A 21,059-nucleotide genomic window follows, 5' to 3' on the forward strand; every position below is an offset into this window, starting at 1 on the left:
CTCTCCCTCTCTCCCTCTCTCTCTCCCTCTCCCTCTCCCCCTCTCTCCCTCTCCGTTTCTCCTTTCCCTCTCTCCCTCTTCTCTCTCTCCCGTCTCTGTCTCTCTCTTTGGTTTGACCAGACAGGGTTTCCCTGACTGTCCTGGAACTTGGCAGACCAGACTGGACTTGAATTCATAAATCCACCTACCTGTGCCTCCCAAGTGCTGGGGTTTTTTTTTTTTGGTTTTTTTTTTGGTTTTCTTTCGAGACAGGGTTTCTCTGTATAGCTCTGGCTGTCCTGGTGCTCACTTGGTAGACCAGGCTGGCCTCGAACTCAGAAATCCGCCTGCCTCTGCCTCCCTAGTGCTGGGATTAAAGGCCTGCGCCACCAGGCCCGGCTAAAGTGCTGGGTTTAAAGCCAAATCCTAGCCCAAACAAACAAATATTCTTCACAGTAGCAGTTGATAAAGTGTCAGCAACAGAAGGTTTATTATCACAAACACCTGGAAAGGTAAGCAGCTCCTTTGATTGTTGTTACAGACTATAGCTACAGGGCTGGAGAGATGGCTCAGCGATTAAGAGCACTGACTGCTCTTCCAGAGGTCCTGAGTTCAATTCCCAGCCACCACATGGTGGCTCACAACCATCTGTAATGGGGATCTGATGCCCTCTTCCTGTATGTCTGAAGACAGCAACAATGTACTCACATACATGAAATAAATAAATAAGGAATATAGCTACAACTTGAAAAAAAAAACTACAACTTTCTCTAGTTCCTTTAGGGATCAAACCCTGAGTCTTGCACAGATGGAGACCACCACACCACTTGGCCTCGTCTCCTGGGATTCTGAAGAATTTAATTGGCTTTGTTTTCTGTTGTGAGGTCAGGCTACCGTTCTTCCCACATCCCAGGACTGTGCTTTCCTGAGCCAGGAGCAGGAGGTGGGTTTTATTGATGGGAGAAACCGAGCAAACCACCACGCTAAGCCAGCAGCATCACACAGGTCATTCAAAAGTCACTTTCCTTCCCAAGTGGGGACAAACAATAGAAGACTGACTGACATCAGACTATCTTAGAGCCTTCTGTGCTAGCTGAAGAACTGCTGGGGGTCGTGGTTCTACAAACCCTGGTTCTGTCTGTCTGTATGTCTGTCAGTTTGTTTGGGGGGGTTGTTTTGTTTGAAACTTGTTACATAGGGTCTCACTATAAAACTCTGATTGTCCTGGAACTTATATATAGGCTAGAGCTGCCTTCTTCTGCATCCCAGGTGCTGGGTTAAGGGTGTGGGCCACTACACCCAGCTTGTAGCAGTTTTAATTTATGCATGGACCACACATTTTAGAGTAACTCCCTTTTTTTTTTTTTTTTTTTCTGAGACAGGGTTCCCCTGTGTAGCCTTGGCTGTCCTGGAACTCACTCTGCAGACCAGGCTGGCCTCGAACTCAGAAATCCACCTGACTCTGCCTCCTAAGTGCTGGGATTAAAGACATGTGCCACCAGGCCCAGCTAAGATTTTTTACTTCATATGTATGAGTGTTTGCCTATATGTTTACATATGTACCATGCGTGTGCCCATGCCTGAGGAGATTAGAAGAGGATGTCAGATCCCCCAGAGCTGGAGTTACAGCTGAGCTGCCATGTGGGTGGGTCTGAGAACCAAAAATCCAGGTCCTCAATTAGAGCAGCCAGTGTTCTTAACCACTGGACCATCCCACCAGTCCCACGCATGTCACACCTCCCCTCCTTGTAAGACAGGTTCTCACAATGTAGGAATCTGCTGTGTAGACCAGGCTACTTCAGACTCACAGGGACCAGACTGCGTCTCCCTTCTGGGCACTGAAATAAAGGCCTAGGCACCGAGTCCCACTTGGCCTTGAACTTTTGATAATCCTGCTTCAGTCTCCATTGTGCTAGGATGACATGCCTTGTGACACCAGATCTGGCTTCCATTTTGACTTTTAGCCTGGTCTCTTGCACCTCAGACCAGAAGCTTCACACAAAACAACAGCCCTAGCTGAGCAGTGGTGGTGCACGCCTTTAATCCCAGCACTCGGGAGGCAGAGGCAGGTGGGTTTCTGAGTTCGGGGCCAGCCTGGTCTACAAAGTGAGTTCCAGGACAGCCAAGGCTACACAGAGAAACCCTGTCTCGAAAAACCAAACAAAAACAAAAAACAAAACAAACAAACAAACAGCCCTCAGGCAAATGACAATGCAAACCAAGCAAACAAAAACAAAAATGTAAACAGCCCTTGGAATTTCCCTCAGTAATGTGTTTTCAACTTTTCCTGTTCACACAGATGTAGAAGGAGATCCCTTGGACAAATAGCACTTGAAGAAAGAAGGTTATTTCCATTTAAAGGAGGAAGTCTGGGCTGTAGGGACAGTCCAGTGTCAGGTGGTAGATCTGCAGGGACACAAGGCTGGCTCAGATGTGGCATCACTGGGGGCGGGTGGGGGTGGGGTGGCTGCTCCACACTGTTGGTTGAGGCCCAGAGAAAGTGCTAAACCATGGCTGGCTGACCATTGGCCTGGCCTGATGAGACTGAAACCTGTCCTAGCCTGTAATCAGCTATAGCTGTCCAGTGGGCAGGCCCAGGCTCTGCAGGAGTCAAAGTGAGGACAGGCCTGTGATAAAGCCACCCAGGAGTCACCTGAGGTAGAAGGATCTCTGAAGGGACAACTGGGATAAAGGACTTCGGACAGAACTGTGCTCTGGGGCTCTCCAAGGTGGATCCCATCTGGATCAGGCTTCTGCTGGAGTTGCTGGACACAGTCTGATTGCTCACCAACCAAAACCTGTGAGAGGTGGTGGGAAGGAAATGAGGGCACACATGGACTAGCGCCCTGGAAAGTCTAGGTGCGTCCTGCCCCTCAAATTCCACGCTCAGCAAGCTCAGACACACAAAAGGGCTTTTATGGGAAGGGAAAGTGGACAGGCTGCACAGTAAGTGGGGTCATCGTCTTTCCTTTTGCTGGAACACGTCATTGATCTTGCCCTCCAGTGACAAGTCTGTAGTCCCTAAGACCTTGCTTCTCTGCGACTTCGACTTAGGAGTAGTAAATACTTGTGTTCGTGGCAGCACAAGACTCACAGGGGAAGAGCCACAAGACCAGATCCAACCATAAGTCTCCAGACGTCTGCATAATCGTAAAGATTTAGCAGGCAAGACCACAAGTCAGTTTGTTTTTGGGGGGAGTCGGGGGTAGAATTTAGGAATATCAAATACAGCGGCAAGGGGGCGGGCATTGGAATACCAGCTGGGTCATGCAAGGACTGAAGGAGAATGAAGTCTGCAAGGCTCCACCGCACCAGCGCCTGACCCACGCAGACAGTTAACCAGATGCTCGCCCAGCTAGCGCCCAGCGACTGCCCAGCATAGCTGGCGCAGGCGCGGACGCAGGCCCATGGCTTGGGCGCGTGCACGCTCGCGTGCCGCCGAGCTTCCGCCACGCCTGTCATGGCCGCTCTAGGGGGCCGCCCTCGGCCCCACCCTCGCTGACGCGCCGCGAGTCACCTGACTCGGCTGCGGGCTGAGACACACACAAGGGAAGTGATCGTCGCCGGAGCCAGATCGTCTGACTCGGGACCCCCGCGCGCCATGCCGTCCGAGAAGACCTTCAAGCAGCGCCGGAGCTTTGGTGAGCCCCGCGGGCCCGGGGGTGGGAGATCCGGGTGCCGGGAGGGCTGGATGCCCGGACGCCGGTGGTGTCTTGCGGGGTCGGGACCTGGAGGGGCCGGGAGCTGCGGAGCGGGCCGGTGGGGTCTCGGTCTCGGGGGGGTTCGGTCCCCGGGGTAGGTCGGGCACGCAGCGTCGCCTTGGCCGTCGGTCGCCGGTGGGCTTGGCGTCCCCTGCGGGACTGGAGACCCGACCCCGGTGGCGTAGGGTACCGCAGGCTCTGCGCGCTTGGCCGTGTCCTTCGTGGGCCCCAGGTCCGGGCGCCCCGCAAGCCCCTGGCAGCACCCAGCCGCCTCTGCACCCGCAGCCGTCTTGGGAATGTGTGTGTGAGGGGGAGAGGTGGCCTTTGTCTCCTAACGGAAACTTAACAGCTGTTTTGTTTGCTTGTAGTGATCTTTTTGCTTGTAATGATCTTAAGTTATTCTGGAACAGTCCTCAAGAAAGGATTGTGGGTGGGGAAAAAATGAGGCGAGCACATACATTAGCTCGGACGCGGGTCCCCAGAGTGGCCGGGGGTAATCTCTCCGAAGCTCCATCTGGCTTGCGATTGTTTTTCTCTAGATTGCCTTCCCTCTCTCCCTAACCCAGCTATTCTGAAGAAAGCGCGGGCATCTGATGGCTGCGGCTTTCCTTTGCTTTTGACTTTATTGGTCCTAAACTGGTGGGCACTGACAGTTGAGAGGTTCCCCACACAGATGTTTGGAGCGGCCCCTTTGAGGAAACTAGGACCTGTCTGCTCCTTTCCAGTGAGTTTGGAGAGATTTAGGTTGGAGCTCTGGAGTTTCCACTATCCGGACTGAGGGGATGGATGTTTACTGGAGTGGATGGATTTAGGTAGGGCTCACCCCAAACCGACCCTTTGTAGCTGAAGCACCTGGGTGGGGCCTAGGGCAGGGAAGCTCAGGGTCCGCCTAGTGGCAGAGTCCCATTAGCTTTCTGTCATAAATTCCTACACTTCCAGTAAGTAGGGACCATCCCCTGTGCTGTAAGGAAGGAGACTGGCAGCCAGGAGGCCATGTAGACCTGCAGATTCTTAGAAGGACGCACCCAATTTTCCAAGTTTAGAACTGATCACGTGATTTCAGGCTTCTCAAGTTTTTCTGGGGTGATGCAGTTTGCTCCCCCCTTCCGCCTCCCCCGCCACCCAGAACGGTCCTAAGCTCCCGGGAACTGGGTGTATCTGCAGGAAAGCTTGTTTGCCTAGCTTAAATAAATAGCCCTGGGAAGAGTAAGATTCCCATCCATCCGAAGGCGATGCCAGGTGTGGTGATCCACGCCTTTAGTCCCAGCCTTGGAGATCAGGCAGTGAGACCCTCCCTCTCAAACAACACACTTAAGGAATTTAAGCTGTCACTCAGGGCTGGGGGTGGCATTTGTTCTTCCAGAGTCCTAGTAAAGACTGTATCAAGTGCATCCTTAGACTTGAGCTCTCAGCGTGTCTGCTCTCAGGACTCCTGGTTTCCAGAGGTTGAAGGAAAGGAGCCTTGCTGGGCCATTTTGAGCGGGTGACTGCCATGTTGTGTGCCATGTTTTTATTTGGTCATTAGTCATCTTCTGTGTATGCTCTTGTTGGAAGAGGAGATGCTGAAGCTGGTTGTTGGGTCCAGCGTGTGCAGAGAGACTAGATGAATGAATACGTTACAGTTAGAGAGCCAGTCCTCAGTACAGGCTGTTGGCCTCTGCACAGCTGTCTGCTTAAAAAGTGTCTCAGCTCTTGCAGGCTGCCACCTAGCTCCCTGGCCCTGCAGCCAGCCCGGGCTGAGCAGATCCTCTCGGCCTTCAGTTTGGGCCCTTGTTTTCTTTAGTAAAGACAAGATTCCTGCCTTTCCCTTTATAGTTGTGGTGGAGCCCTGCAAGTCTCCTCTTACCAGAGTTAACTGTTTCTGCCCTTAGAGCTCTGGTCCTGCTCCCATCTCACCAAAGGCAAGGTTAAGGGCTTCTGCTGTCAGGGATTGGTCGGTTGATATAAACAGGGTCTCATGTGTGGCCTGGGCTGGCCTTGAACTCACAGAGATCTTTACGTCTGCCCGGAGTGTTGGGATTGAAGGTGTGAAGGTGTGCCATTGTGCCTGGCTGTTTGTTTCTTGAGGCAGGGTTTCTCTATGTAGCCCTGATCAGGCTGGCTTCCAACTCAGATAGGGATCCGTCTGCAGTGCTGGGGTTAAATAGAGGCATGTGCCACCACTGCCTGGCAAGTTTTGTTCTGTGGCTCACGCCGGCCTAGAGCCTGCCGAACTGGGGTTTTGGTGCTATTCATTTAGCCTTTCCATTCTATCTGTGTAGCTCATTTGTCTACATATATGTCTGCACCACGTGCATGCCTTATGCCCATGGATGCCAGAAAAGGGAGTTACAGATGACTGAGCCGCTGTGGGTGGTGGGAGCTGAGCCTGGGTCCTCCTGGGGAGAAGCTGCTCTGAACTACTGGGCCATCTCTGAAGGCCTGAAGTGTAGAGTGTGCCAGGTGTGTAAGTGGCTGTTTGTTTGTTAAGAATGAAATCAGTGCAGTGACTAGACCCCAGGGTAGTCGGCAGGCGTCAATGGAGGGTTCTTCTGGGAGGGGGCAGGGAGCCCTGTGTATAGATGGCCCCATCCCATCTGTGGGGTGACGGGGAAATGGGGCAGAGGGCTCAGCCAGTGCTTCAGAGTAGACAAAGGTGCCAGGCAAGTCCATCTCCAGTGGCATGGCTAGCTGCTTGCACCCTGCAGTGCAGAGCGATAAGACTGGCCAAAGACCTCCCAGCGCAGCAAGGAGTTCAAGGTCATCCTTAGCTACCTGAGTTGCAGGCCAAGCTGTGGTACAGGAGAGTCTATCACAAAAAGCAAGCAATGGAAGGAGACATTCTCAGAAAAGTATTCAGCAGTAGACTTTAGGGTTTTATTCTGTTCTGTTGTTGTTGGTTTTGACAGTGTGTTTTGAGAGAGCGGCTCACTAGCCCAGGTGCGCAGCTTTAATTTCAGTACTGGGCTGGGAAAGACTCAGACAAGAGGGGCTGAGCCCCTGGCCATTCCAGAAAAGGAAACCTTCCTTTCCTTAACTGGACGAGCTCAGCAAAAACTGCATTAATATTTGGTTTACCAGGGTTGAAAAATTCACAAAACTTAACAGTGGTGATAGAAGTTATCAGGGACGTGGTCGAGAGACACCCCTGCCCCCCAGTTATACAGGTACCCTGTTCTGTGTGGCTGTCCATCTGGGTTTGCAGCCCCTTGCAATGAGGGCTTTACCCCTTGGGCCATGTGGGTAGACTCCCCTGACTGCCTCCACACAGGACAGTCCCAGCAGACCCTGGCAGCATGGCCCCTGATGTCACTGTGTCTCTTTCTTGCAGAACAAAGAGTGGAAGATGTCCGGCTCATCCGGGAGCAACACCCCACCAAGATCCCAGTAGGTTCTCCTGCAGCTCTGGTGCTTCTGGGCAAGAGGGGAGCCCCCGGGTCCCCCAGGCTGTGTGAGCCCATAACCACAGGCCTCCTGACCTGAGCAGAGGGGAAGGGGGTAAGAGGGCCAGACCCTTGTGCCTTCTCACTGTGGTGTCGGGGATTGACTGAACTGCACCCCAGCCGTCACTAAGGGAGCAAGAATGACTCCTGTGCTGGTCCTGTGCCCCGGTTCTAGACCTTACACAGAGCCATATGCAGAGTGAGGCATGGACAGGCCACTGCTTAAAATGGCTGTTCTCCAGCTTGCCCCCACGTTCTGGGGAGATTCTGGCATCAAGCCTCTTTCCCAGTGTCCTGCATGCATGTCCCTGTGCAGCGTTCTCCACGGCCCTTGTACCATTCTGAAAGAGGTGTATTGTTAAGGGAAGGGGCTAAGATCTTGCTGCAGGGTTGGGAGTGTGGGCCTGCTGTTCTGAGCCGGCTGGACAGTTCCAAGTCCGTCCTCACCTGGGGGTGGGGCTTCCTGGAGTAGCTTTTCCTGGACTGAAACCGTCCTTCATTTTGGAGTGCTTGCCCGACCTCCTTGTAGGAAGCACAGCTGCCTGAGCCTGCCAGGATTTGCACATGGCTTCCTGTGAGCTGTGGTCTCAGCACAGCCAGTGGCTCCTACAGTAGCTTTGCAGAAACTAAACTCCAAGAGCCACGAGAGCTGGGTGACCACAGTGGTGGCTCCCAGTCCTTCGAGGTTGCAAACTTTGAGGACAGAGACCTCTTTCAGACCAGCCAATCTGTTTTCCCAAACTAGAGAATAAAGCAGAAGTTAGGCAGTGGATGAAGTGTCACTTCCCAACAAGGGGCTGGGACCTGCTCATAGCCCATCTCAGGACAGGAAGGAAAGGCGGCAGGGTGTCCCTCTGGTGTCCCCATGCTCTGGCACTGTGCAGGAGGACCTTGGACTTGCTATACCCCTTCTCTGCTCTGCTCCCCTCATGGAGTCTGCCTCGCAGCCTCGGGTATGTGGCTGGCGCCCATAGCTGGCATTCCCAGCTTTTAGTCTTGCCAGGATGGGGATGGCAGCTTGAGACTGTCTCTCAAGGACCCACACGTGGAGGCAAGCACTTTCCCTTTGGAAGAAGCATGTGGCAGTGTCCCTTCCTGCCATGCTGTGACCGGGCACCTGGAAACCATGGTGTACTGAGGGTCTCAGGCCCATCAGTGCTAGCAACTTTCTAGTTTGGTTTGATTTTGAGGCCAGCCCCATCCAGGTTAGTCTTGACTTCAAAGCGGTTCACTTCCTGAGCCTCCAGATACTGGGATTGTAAATATGTGCCCTTATATCCATACCTAACTTAACATTTATTTTGGTTATGATTTGTTTATTGGTGTAGGGTTTGACTGTGTAGCCCTGGCTGTCCTGGAACTCAGTTTGTAGACCAGGCTGGCCTCAAACTCAGAGATCTGCCTTCCAAGTGCTGGGATTAAAGGCATGCACCACCATGCCAGGTTGCTTGGAAAGAAAGAGAGAGAGAGAGAGAGAGAGAGAGAGAGAGAGAGAGAGAGAGAGAGAGAGAGAGATTGTGTTTTAATGTTTTTTAAAAGACATTTATTTTATGTCTGAGTACACTGTAGCCATCTTTAGACACACCAGAAGACATCAGATCCCATTACAGATGGTTAAGCCACCATGTGGTTGCTGGGAATTGAACTCAGAACCTCTCTGAAAGAGCAGTCAGTGCTCCTAACCGCTGAACCAATTCTCCAGCCTCCAGGCTGCTTTTAACATTTCTTAATTATTTGGGGGGCCAGGGAGAGGCTCAGAGGTTTAGAGCTCTTGTTGCTCTCATAGGACCTGGGTTTGATTCCCAGCACCCACATGGCAGCTCACAACCATCAGGTCCATAAAACTTGGGCTGAATATGTTGCTGGGTATGAGGCTCCTGTTTATAATTCTAACATAGGAGGCTGATGCAGGTGGAGAGCCCTGAGTTAGGTACACCCTGGGCTACAGTGTGAAACAGTAGCTGGATGTGGCATGCATCTTTAATCATATAACAAAGAGGTAGGTACCTGGTGGCCTTGCCACAGTTTTGCCAGGGACAGTGGCAGAGCTGTGACTGAGCACTGGTCACAGGAGTGCAATGGGCAAGCAAAGGAAAGCTGCGGTAGGCGACTGCATGGGCTCAGAATGCAGAGCAGTGTTCGAGCTACTGAGTGACCTCTCTCTGCAGGTGATTATAGAGCGATACAAGGGCGAGAAGCAGCTGCCCGTCCTGGACAAAACCAAGTTCCTGGTACCTGACCACGTGAACATGAGCGAGCTCATCAAGATAATTAGGTATCTGGCTACCTCTTTCCCCATTTCCTTGAGTGATGCTTCTCCTTTAACCATCTCTGTGCCAGCCCCAGGTCCTTCCTGCTGCTTTCATGCCCTGTAAGTCAGTGCCTGGTCTCAGCTGCCTGACCTATAAAGACCTCACACTGGAAGGACCAAAGGGTTGTCATACCTACTGGGTGATGACTGTGACGTTTGCTAGGCACGGTGGAGTGCTGCTGGGCCCACTCTGAGCTCCTCCCTGACCAGCAACCTGTCAGGAACACTGCACAGCGGGAGTTTCAGAGGCTGTGGACTCATAGCTGCAGCGACTGGAAGGCTGTTGATGTAGGCTGTGCATGTCAGTCTCCAATCCCAGCCATCGGCTGTGGGCTGTGGGCATGCTTGGTTTTGCTGATCTGTGGGCTTCTGGGGGCCCTAAGTTCTGTACACAGTATGCAGACCTCGCTCTTGTCTCTCCGCAGACGGCGCTTGCAGCTCAATGCTAACCAAGCCTTCTTCCTCCTGGTGAATGGGCACAGCATGGTGAGTGTGTCCACGCCCATCTCTGAAGTGTACGAGAGCGAGAGAGATGAAGATGGCTTCCTGTACATGGTTTATGCCTCGCAGGAGACATTCGGGACAGCACTGGCTGTGTAAGACTACAACAATGCCTAATGGTTGTTAAGCCCTTACCAAGGCAAAAAGGGATGTTACCAGCGGACGCTGGACAGCTCACCACCCACAGATGAGAACGTAGGCACCCACGTAGGGTATTAGGAACTGTTCATCAGCCAGACACTGAACTCCATGCAAGCGCATTCAGCTTGGAAATTCGTCTAAACTAGGCTATTTTGTGTTCAAACTTTAGAAGTTTAAAAATAAAATACTTTGCATCCTAAGTTGCCAATAAAAAGACCAAGTTATTTTGACATTTTTCTCCCTAGTACGGACTTAAAACAGAAGGGCAGTGTCGGGGGCAGTCTCTTCCTGGGACCTGCTGCCTTCTCTAAAAGGGCTTCCACTCAGGAGAGAAGTCCCTCCTAAACAGTCCCTCTAAAGGCCCAGGTTGCCTAGCAGAGGTCCCCAGAGGGCTCTGGCTTTGCCCTAAACAGGTCTGGTGTGTAGGATACAGCTCTAAGCCGGGTCCTGGTCCTGACCCCAGCCACAGTCTTTCACTCAGCAGTGCAGGGACACGCGCTCGCCGCTGTCTAGATGTTACCACATGCATCTCTGCTGAGGCCAGATCTCAGCTTGCCCAGGGGTTGCTGATCCAGCTTCTTGAGAGACTGCAGAGCTAAGTGTTTCTCTCCTGGTTTGAATTTTGTCTGGTCCATGCCTGCTTCGGGAGAGCAAGCAGGTGTGCAGCTGGCCTTAGGCTGTGGCTGTCAAGCCCGATGCCCCGGCTCTGGACTTGGCTCACAGCCTTTCTGACGGCAGTTGGGATTTCCTCATTTCCTGTGAGTCCATAGATGTCAGCAGTGAGGACAACAGCAACAGGAGACATGCCACTTGAGCTGAAGCTAGCCTCTGCTTCCTGCATGTGGCTGCTCTCCTGACACCAGGCCATCCCTGCTCACTCACTCGTGGTCTGGGGATCTCAGAGCTGCCTGCTGTCACGGACTGAAGCCAGCATAGCCCCCTCTACCTAGCTCCCCACAGGCACCCACCTTCCCTGCATGCAGCTGTCTTTGCTAACCCTCGATGTTATTTTACACTGTAAATTCTCACTGCTCTGTCTTGTGTAGGTTGTGTACGTCATTATGTCCCTGGTTTTTATAACTATGGTGCGATCAGGAAGGATTCCTGTAATACTGCTTTAAAAATGCTGCTCAGAGGGCTGCCTCCATTATAGGACACCTGTACACTCTGATGCACTAAGTCAATAAAGGCACAACTGAACCTGTCCTGAGTGCTGTCTCATTGTCATCACTGGAACAGGGCTCTGCAGTGCCCAGGCTGATCTTGCTGGGGAGGGGAGGGGAGGGGAGGAGAGGAGAGAGGTAACCTCCTTGCCTTAGTCAACACCTTGCCACCAGCTCCTGCTTTTAAATTCTCTGCATAGCTGACTGACCTGCCAGCTGTCAGCTGCCCGCTGGTGCTGTGGGAACACACACACACCAAAAGATTTACTTACGTGGACAGCTGCTGGCACTTGGGGGGACACTGTAACCGACTTCAGCTTGGAGCAGCCTGCAGAGTCCCCTCGGGGCAGCCCGGACGCTGCTTTGGGCGGCAGGCGCCTTTGGGTCTGGCAGTGCTGTCAGCAGGTCCCCATCCTGGAAGGGAAGGGCAGGGCAGGGCAGGGCAGGGCAGGGCAGGGCAGGGCAGGGCAGGCGATATCCTAGAGTCCTATGCAACAATATGTAAAGCGGGGAACCTTGACAGATAGCCACAAATGACAAAAGATCTGAGCATGGTGAACATGGTGAGTTTTTTGTTTTTTTTAATTTTTATTTTCCGTACATTAAATTTACTCATAAAAACAGTCTAAAAATGTACAATTTGTCCTTTTTAACAAAGTATAATAAAACATAAAAACCCCAAAAACAGAATACTTGACATTTACAATTCAAAATCAAATTAGCAGAATATTAAATATTTACAAAACTATATCTTTTAAAAATATTTATAAAGTTACATGCAATTTTGTAGAATTGACAAAAGAATGGCTCAAAAATGGGAGAATTGTCCTTCATTCCTAAAAAGAAAATATGCCCAATAGAATCTACGAAGGTTTCAGTCTTGGTACCAACACCTCTGTGCGTGGGAACTGACCTGTGCTGAAGGCTGGGTTACTGCCCCCTTGTGGCAGAGCAGTGCCCCGGCTCTGGGCCTGCCAGTACAGTATGTGGTTTCTGAAATATTGCCAAGTGTTGACTACAGGTGCCTACATTCCCAGTGAAACCCTGGGAAGGGTCAGCAATCCCATCCCTGGACTGATGGTTTCTCGGGCCACCTGATTTGCTCTATAGGAGTCACCTGCACTTTGGAGAGGATGGCTGTCCCTGCTCAAGGTCCCCAAGACTGTCCTCGGGCATGAGGTTCAACAGACAGCCCAAGTCCCTGCAACCTTTTAAGACTTCAGCAAGTAATGTCACCCATTAGCTGGATGTAAGACTAGCACATCAGACCAATTGCCAGGGATGGAGAGGTGGGCGAGACCCAATCCCATCGGGCTGTCCTCACGGGACTGTCATGGCACATGTGCACAGCGTGTGGTACAAGCCAGGCTGACCTGCAGAAATGACTGGAAGCCTCACAAGTTCCACACGGAAACTGCTGAGTGCTGTATTGAGAGGCCAGCTGCTGTCATCTTTGGAGATGGTCATGCCACTGGTTTCCTGACACCCCCAACCATAGCGCAAGAGCAACTGTCTTCACTGTGAGCGCTAGCTCCTGTCCCTCGGTGCCTGTCAGCAGTTAGAGGGGTTTTCAGCACTAAAACACTTTCCTATTTTCACTATTGACCATGAAATAAAAACTACAAAGTAAAGTAGGAAATGGAGTATTTTGCTACAACAAAAAGGTACCAGCCTTGTGCCCTCCTTCCTATCTGAATCCCCCTCTGCACCCTGAGATGTTAACACAGGATTGGAATCTGATGATGGGGTCCTGGGCCGGCCCAGCTGGGCACCACTGCCATCTGACTGAGCAATTTTAGAGAAATAATGGGAAAGGGCTGGTCTGTCAGGTGTGTGACAATGACGTCTGCTGAGGAAGTGCCTGCTGGCCAGGCTGACTCCAGGCTCTCAGGCAGGGGAGTCCCACCTGCCAACCTGTGCTTCTTGGCTGCCATGGTCCCTTCATCCTTGCTGGCCGGTCGGCTTCACAGAAATGACACACCACACAGCTCTTCCAAAGGCAGCCAGTGGCTTCCAGACATAGACTTCTGCTGCCTGGACAGCCGAGACGGTGCTGGAGCTCGCTCCCCTTGGCTGACTGCCACAAGGTAACATGGGCGTTGCCACAGCAGACTGCTCTCGTTCAGGTCAATAGCTGTAAGACACATCCATTCCCTATACTGACCACAAAACAGAAAACTTAAATATGATTTTTTTTCTTTTGCTATGAGACAGTTTTCAACAACTTCTGTGTTGAAATAGGATTTATTTAAAATATTTCTTTGTTTAAAAAAACCAAAAATTTTAAAAGTTTGGCTTTCAGCACATACCCAGGCCACCGTGATGGCCTTCAGAAATATTAAAATCGTAAACATCAGTGAACACTCTAAGTCTTCCTTATTAACACAATACGACCAATCCCAGTCTGGTGCTCTTTAAGGCAAAGTTGTGTCAGTTCTTGTATTGACATTTGTAGTGTTTCTGAGTAAGAGATCAACAGAGCATCCCCTAATGCCTCATCGTCATCACCTCAGAGCAGATGTGATGTTGTTGTGTGCCATGGACAGAACAGAGGTCTACCGATCCTGCATTGCATAGAATCCACAACACTCAAGCCTTCCGTGGGTCTCCACAGACAGAAAGCCCATCTTAGAATAAGAAGCCTTATATCACAACGCCTCCAGTTCTAGGGTATTTTGTGATTTACACTAATTCTGTATGAGGATGATTGTCCCGTCTGAAGAATGTTTAAGGACTATGATTTTTCTTCTCCATGAATAGGAGGCTGGAAAATCCTTGGCAGGATATTACCATCGATTTTCTAATACCAAAGGCTTTAACATTATGTTATTTGAGCATAAAATTCCCTTTAACCTCAGAGGGAGGTCTAAGTCCCTTTGCCTCCGCTGTGGTGGGTTGAACATTTAACCATGCTGAGGAGTGAGGACCCACCCCCATCCCTGGTCTGGACTGCAACTGGTGAGCAACTGGTGAGCGGTTTCGAGGAGTCTTGCATCTCTCTACTGAAGTCTTCCAGGCAATTTTAACGGAATTAACAATCAACACACAGCCTAATACAAAAGAAGCCGACAGTTTCCAGTCTTTTGTTCATGAATCACAGGACTGTATTACTGCTGGATGTCTTGTGTCAAGTGTGAATCCATCAGCAGTGAGCTCTGGGGCTGGGGTCCTGGGGAAGCCATTTGAGACACAACAGCTTGCCAGCTTCCTGAAGAAAGAGGCGCATCAGTCACAGCCAACTCACAAAGCCGAGTCATCCCCCAGTCTTCAAGAGTCAGTTCTTGTTTGGAGAGAGCAGGCTCAAAGCCTCCAACAGGAGGGGTGGTCTCAAGCCTCGGTCAGTAATGGATTCCCTGGGACTTGGACCCTTAGAAATGAAGTTGTTGAGAGTGAGCTATTTCTTATTTACTAATATAGTGTAAATTTGTTTACAGAAAAAAATATTAAAAACCTGGAACTGCTCCAAGTGTCTACAGAACACCCTGTGATCGATTTCGGGGTGTACTTGGCGGAGCAGCCTGCTGGTGCCAACTCCAATGCCCACCGATGGGAGTCCCCTACATTGTCGGGTCCCAGCAGTCTGCCTCCCAGACTGCAGAGGCCTTTGTCAGGTAGTGCAATCCTTAAGAAGCCAGACAGGAGGCTCCTACTTTAGAAAACAGCAAAATCCAGCTGGCGCTTCCTAGCCCAAAAAGGGGTCCTGAATCCGACTGGGGGACTTGAGAGAACTCCGACCTGCAGTCTCGACTCAGGTCGTGCATAGCTGCCCTGGAATTACATGAGCCTAGAAGGCCCACCGATCTTCAGGAGACAGGTCTTCACACTGCAGCAATGGTATGACGGCCACGATATGCCATAGCCATGTCCACTAGGCAATCCTTGGACCAAGCTCCAAGACTAGGAATTTGGCAATGAAATCGAGTTTGACATACTTGTATGCTAGATTCTCTCTCCAGTATAGTGAAGTAAAGCACCTTTGGGTTAAAAATATTAAGCTCCACAGCCACTCGACTTCATCTCTCTGTGGTTTTCCTTAGGTCTCCATGGCTCCACAGCAACTTGACTTCAGTTCTCTATGTGATTTTTCATGGCTTAATAAAATGTTCTGTTGCCAAAAAAAAAAAAAAGGATCAGTCCGTGGAGTCCAGACTTTCTGCTGGAGGGGCGTATTTCAACCTAAAAGTTCCTGGAGAGAACAAGAGAGAGAAAGAGAGAGAGAAAGAGAGAGAGAAGAGGGTGAAGCCTGAGTCAATCACAGAAGTGCACACACCGCCCACCTGCTCTGAGATGTCACTCAGGACTGACCACACCCATGCACAGCATGGGATAAGACCTTCTGGGAGAAGTGACCAACAGCATCACTGACCACCTCTCAGTGCCTTAAATCTTTCTCTGGGCATGGACCTCACACTCAAGCTGGCAACACACAGGGGCAGGGAGGGCCTGGACCGAGCAGGTGCAGGCCGGCACTGGGAAGGGATGCAGCAGCCCGCATCCCGACTGCATTCTCGGGCCACAGGTATTGACTGGGCTTCAAAAGCTCTGCAGGCAGTGAAGATCGATGGGAAACTGCACAACCAGAGACGGAAGTGCTGGGAACCCAGAGCTGGGCTGAGTGGGACCAACTGTTCTAACTATGGTGAACCTGGTGTGTGACATGTGTTAATCATCCCAGCATTCTAGAGACTGAGACCAGACAATAAAACAAAAGAATAAACCTGGCATCATATAGTAGACATTTCTTTCTTTCTTTCTTTCTTTTTTTTTTTAAAGATTTATTTATTTATTATATGTAAGTACACTGTAGCTGTCTTCAGACACTCCAGAAGAGGGCGCCAGATCTTGTTACGGATGGTTATGAGCCACCATGTGGTTGCTGGGATTTGAACTCCTAACCTTCGGAAGAACAGTCAGGTGTTCTTACCCACTGAGCCATCTCACCAGCCCAGTAGACATTTCAATTTGATAAACACAAACTACACGAAATAAACAATGGGAAGGAAGCAGCAGCCAGTCAGCAGGATACAGCTGACACAGGCACACAGCTGCACTGAACGGACAGACCAGCAGAGGGGGCTATGCTGGCTAGGGATTCCTTAACTCAGGGCTAAATCCTTAAGTTTTACAGATCCTCCAGGAGGTGACAGCAACCACTGGCTGCACCCAGCTTATTCTGTTTAGGTGAAGAGCATCTGAGGTTCTTGTTTTAAGGTAGGTGGGTGGGTGGGTGTACAGAGGGCCAGGAGAGGGTAGTGGATTCCCTAGGTCTAAAATCACAGGCAGTTGTGAATGGCCCAGCGTGGGTACAGGAACTTAATCTGGGTTTCTTTAAATAAGTTGCCCTTAAAAACAAGTTTATTGGGGCTGGAGAGATGGCTCAGCAGTTAAGAGCACTGACTGTTCTTCCAGAGGTCCTGAGTTCAATTCCCAGCAGCCACATGGTGGCTCATGGCCATCTGTAATGGGATCTGATACCCTCCCTCTTCTGGTGTGTCTGACGACAGTTACACAATGTACTCACATATATAAAATAAATAAATGTTTTCACTAAATAAATAAATAAATAAATAAAACCTGTGTGAATAAAAGTCACTTTAAAAAACAAAACAAAGGGCCGGGCGTGGTGGTGCATGCCTTTAATCCCAGCACTCGGGAGGCAGAGGCAGGCAGATTTCTGAGTTCGAGGCCAGCCTGGTCTACAAAGTGAGTTCCAGGATAGCCAGGGCTATACAGAGAAACCCTGCCTCGAAAACAAAAACAAACAAACAAACAAACAAACCAAAGCAAGTTTCCTGTTTTCTTCTCTCAGGAGCCACAAGCCACAGAGCAAGGAGGACTTGGCTCCCCCTGGCCTGTTTACCTTGCCGGTTGAAGTCCATGGACGGCTGCTTGCAGTCCTGGGCACGGTGGCCAGTGGCCCCACAGTTGTAACAGGACAGATTCCCACTCTTTTTGTGACTGGAGCCATTGGTGCTGCCCACCAGGCCTTGGGCTTGGTACACCCCCGCCGTCCCAGCCATGAAGTTCTGCATGGGTGGCACTGCAAACGTGGACTGCCCACCTAGGACGGGGTCTGGAGTCACACTGCCATTGTAGGGTGTGTGTACTACAGGGAAGGCAGAGCCACCACCATACTGCTGGGTACTGACATAGCCATTGCCACACATAGGACTGAAGGGCAGGAAAGGGAAGGTGAGCACAGATGGCCCCGAGAACGGGTGCTGGAAGTAGTTGGCATAGCTGACCGTCAGGCCGTTGGAGCCACAGCTGCCGCTGCACCCACAAGACGTGCAGACAATGCAGCCAGGTGGGGGCGGCGCAGGCTGGGGGGGTGCAGGGGGCTGCTGATGGTGGTGGTGATGGTGGTGGCTCTGGCTTGAGGCAGGAATGTTTCCTGGGGAGTTGCTGCCAGCACCGCCACTGTAGAAGCTGCTTTCCGGGACAGAAGAGAGGGCAGGGCTGGAGCTGGGGGCTGGGCAACTAGGTAAAGTGGCCATGCTCGCAAAAGAAGTGGAGGGGTGGCTGCTGGGGGAGGCAGTGTTGCTATTGGCGCAGAAGCTGCCCTGCAGTGGGCCCACAGGCACACTGCTCACTGCAGAGAAGGCAACTTTGGTGTTGGCTGTGTACAGAGCAGTCCGGGGGTTCATTATTGCAGGGGGCACGCTGATCTGCCCATTGTTGGGACAAGAAGTCTGCCCGGCGATGGCAGCATCCGCGGGCACAGAGGAAGCCAGCAGCAGCTTGATGGGCGGCCGAGCCACATGCAGGACGGTGCTCGGTGTCCCTGTGGTAGCTGAGCTGCTCTCTACAGTCAAGGCTGGCTGCTGTGCTGTCTTCAGCACCCTGTCCAGTGTGGCTGCATGCACGACTTTGGCCCGGGGACCAAAGGAGACGGTAGGTGACACCGAGTTGTTCTCTACAAGGCCTGAGAGGCCCTGCCCCGCCGGAGGGTGGGGCGCTGCAGAGGGCAGCGGGTCCAGCACAGCCCCGCCAAAGCTCTTGTCCACCTTTGTGCCACTTCTAGGGCCAGGCCCCTTGTTCCTTTCCTCCAGCGACAGAAGGGAGTGGACGGACGACGAGAGGAGCTTCGCGTCCGTGCTGCCCCTGTCTGACTTGTGCACGGAGTTCAGCATGCGGACAGGCGCCAGGTGTGAGGCTGCAGGCATGAGCTGCGGGGGCAGAGGGTGGTGAGCGGCGGGGCTGGAGCCGGTCTCGTTTTGCACAGGCAGAACCTGGGCTGTGGGTCTCGCAGAGCTGGATGGAAAGTGAGCCAGCAGCATCACGGGCTTCTCCTTCTCAGTCCCTTCAACATGGATGTCCACACCTGAGGACGGGGAAGACTGTTAGCAGGGTACTGCAGGCTCGGTGGGTGGGGCAGGCCACAGGCCACAGCACAGGGATCTTACGTCTGTCGCTCTCCTCGGCGCTGTCCGAGCTCTCCTCGCGAACCTGCACACCCATGGGGCTGGAGGAGGAGCTGGAGTACTCCGAGGAGCTGCCCTCTCGGGGCAGCTGGTGAGCGGGCGGCTCCACCTCCACCCGCAGTTCTGTGGAGAAGGCAGGCAGAGGTCAGCACCGTGTGGACACTAGGAAGCAGGGCCCAGCCAAAGTCCGACCAAGCTCCAAGAATCTGAAAACTGCACCAAGCACTCAAGGTGGTATTGTTAGGTGACATCAAAGAGGGTACTTCTTTTTTTTTAATTTACTTTTATTTCATATGCATTTGTTTTTCCTGCATTTATGTCTGTGCGAGGGTACTGGATCCCCTGGAACTGGAGTTATAGGCACTTGTGAGCTGCCATATGGGTGCTGGGAACTGAACCCAGGTCCCTTGGAAGAGCAACCAGTGCTCTTAACCGCTGAGCCATCTCTCCAGCCCCACAGCACTGTCCGGTGCACACTGGTTCCTTCCCAGTCTGCACTGCACTACTTATCTTGAGGATGAGCAGCGCAGAGCTCAGTGCTTCCCGCAGGACGGGCAAGCTCACGCGGGACGGGCGCTCACACGGCAGGGTGGGCGAACTCACGCGGGATGGGCGCCCGGGTGGCAGGGTGGGCGAGGTCACGTGGGACGGGCACCCGCGCAGCACAGCCTTTCATCTCTCTGGACTGTATCTTGCTGCCCTGCACCCCCTCCTCCCTCTGCAGCATAAGAGTTCAGGATCTAACATTGCTGCCCAAATAACCTTAGGCCAGGCACTGATGTCTGGTGCCCAAGGCCATCTGTACAATTACTTGCCTGTACTAGACACTATTGAGTCAGAAATTATCTTTTAAAACCTGTAAATATAAAACAAGAGTGATCGGGAAGTCTAAATTCTTCTAAAGTCAAACCCCTACCATCCCACACCTGTATACCCACCACACATCCGGACTACAAAGCCTCACACACCTGAAGCGTGGCTGCTACGCCCAGGCTGCACAGGCCCCACGTGGCTGGTGGGGGTGACTCGAGCCACTCCGCTGCTGGTGACCAAGGATGGGGCTGAGGAGTTGAGGCACCGTCTCTCTGACTTCTCCCTGTGAATGACAAGCACAGTGCGTGAAAACCCAGAAGGTTTCAGAGGCCAGAGCTACCCTTGTGGTGCTGAATGTCACTTGAGAACTGGGTAAGAAAGAGAATAACCTGGACACTGACATTTAAAAAACCTGCAGGCTCTAACACTGCTTGGTACATGAGAAATTAAAATGAATATAGTTCATTCTGAGTTGATTTGGTGTTTTGAGACATAGTCTCACTATGTAACCCGAGCTACCTCAGACTCAAACCCCCAAGCTCCAGCCTAAGTACTAGGCGTGCACACACGAGAATTCCTTCCTTCTTCTTTCCTTCCTTCTTTCCTTCCCTTTCTTTTTTTTTTTTTTTTTAAAAGGATTTATTTATTGTTGTATGTAAGTACACTGTAGCTGTCTTCAGACACACCAGAAGAGGGCATCAGATCTCATTATAGATGGTTGTGAGTCACCATGTGGTTGCTGGGATTTGAACTCAGGACCTTTAGAAGAGCAGTCAGAGCTCTTAACCACTGAGCCATCTCTCCAGCCCTCTTTTTTTGTTTTATCAAGACAGGGTTTCTCTGTATAGCCCAAGCTGTCCTGAAACTCATTATGTAGACCAGGCTGTCCTCAAACACAAGATATGCCTCCCAAGTGCTGAGATTGAAGTTGTGCACCCCATCCCCCAGCATACATCAAGTAACAGCATGCTTACTTCTCGAGCTTGCCCCACCCCCTCCCCAGCATGCATCAGATGATTGACAGCATCATTGATGCTTACTTCTCAAGCTCCAGCTGAGTCTTGAGCTTCTTTTTTGCTCCCATGGTGAGGGACTCAAATTTATTCAGATCTTCTTCAGTGAGGCTCAAGAACTTGCAGAGGAGAAACAAGACAGTTACTGAGATGGTCATAAGGACGCTAAAGGTGATGGGATCTGAGAGGGGAACAGATTAAAGGGATAGCACACAAAAGCGAGGACATGACACCGCTTCCCACGGCTCTCAGGAGCTGTGGCCTCTCTCTGCACCTCACAAGGATAAGTGACAGGCACTCTGCAGCCCAGTCTCTGGGCAGGGATGCAGTTCTAACTACTAGACGTTTACAGCCGAAGGCTGTCCCTGCCCCTGGAGACTTGGTGTCCGCCAGCCTCTGCACACTGGGACAGAGGACAGTTACTTGGCTTAAGACCTGGAAGATTAGCCGGGCGTGGTGGCGCACGCCTTTAATCCCAGCACTCAGGAGGCAGGGGCAGGCGGATTTCTGAGTTCGAGGCCAGCCTGGTCTACAGAGTGAGTTCCAGGACAGCCAGGGCTACACAGAGAAACCCTGTCTCAAAAAACCAAA

General features: G+C 51.7%; 2 protein-coding genes across 3 annotated transcripts in view; one reads left to right on the forward strand and one right to left on the reverse strand.

The window, feature by feature from the left end:
- The first annotated feature begins 3,506 nt into the window (after positions 1–3,506).
- On the forward strand, positions 3,507–11,255 carry Map1lc3b (microtubule associated protein 1 light chain 3 beta). The gene is made up of 4 exons (XM_021220437.2): positions 3,507–3,620; positions 6,991–7,046; positions 9,271–9,377; positions 9,839–11,255. Exons 1-4 carry the CDS (start codon positions 3,581–3,583, stop codon positions 10,011–10,013), a joined length of 378 nt encoding a protein of 125 aa, XP_021076096.1. The 5' UTR covers positions 3,507–3,580; the 3' UTR covers positions 10,014–11,255.
- Positions 11,256–11,782: 527 nt separating this feature from the next.
- Positions 11,783–21,059, reverse strand: part of Zcchc14 (zinc finger CCHC-type containing 14) — a 55,252-nt gene continuing 45,975 nt past the window's right edge. Inside the window, exons 9-13 of one of the 2 annotated variants that reach the window (XM_021220218.2) lie at positions 20,496–20,587; positions 19,611–19,738; positions 18,625–18,765; positions 17,079–18,542; positions 11,783–15,404 (exon numbers count right to left, since the gene is read on the reverse strand). In XM_021220218.2, coding sequence (XP_021075877.1) covers positions 15,349–15,404; positions 17,079–18,542; positions 18,625–18,765; positions 19,611–19,738; positions 20,496–20,587 — 1,881 coding nt within the window. In that variant the 3' untranslated portion in view covers positions 11,783–15,348. The remainder of the gene's footprint in view (positions 15,405–17,078; positions 18,543–18,624; positions 18,766–19,610; positions 19,739–20,495; positions 20,588–21,059) is intronic. The other variant, XM_029532405.1, reaches the window with a different exon arrangement.

Source organism: Mus pahari, chromosome 20 (genome assembly GCF_900095145.1).
Source record: "Mus pahari chromosome 20, PAHARI_EIJ_v1.1, whole genome shotgun sequence".
In the NCBI taxonomy this organism is placed as follows: domain Eukaryota; kingdom Metazoa; phylum Chordata; class Mammalia; order Rodentia; family Muridae; genus Mus; species Mus pahari.

What these genes read in the sequence shown, in the direction of transcription:
- Map1lc3b (XM_021220437.2), top strand. Translation starts at nt 3,581, where the DNA reads ATGCCGTCCGAGAAGACCTTCAAGCAGCGCCGGAGCTTTG. An exon ending in CAAGCAGCGCCGGAGCTTTG is followed by an intron (nt 3,621 to 6,990) that starts GTGAGCCCCGCG and finishes TCTTTCTTGCAG; the next exon opens with AACAAAGAGTGGAAGATGTC. An exon ending in GAGCTCATCAAGATAATTAG is followed by an intron (nt 9,378 to 9,838) that starts GTATCTGGCTAC and finishes GTCTCTCCGCAG; the next exon opens with ACGGCGCTTGCAGCTCAATG.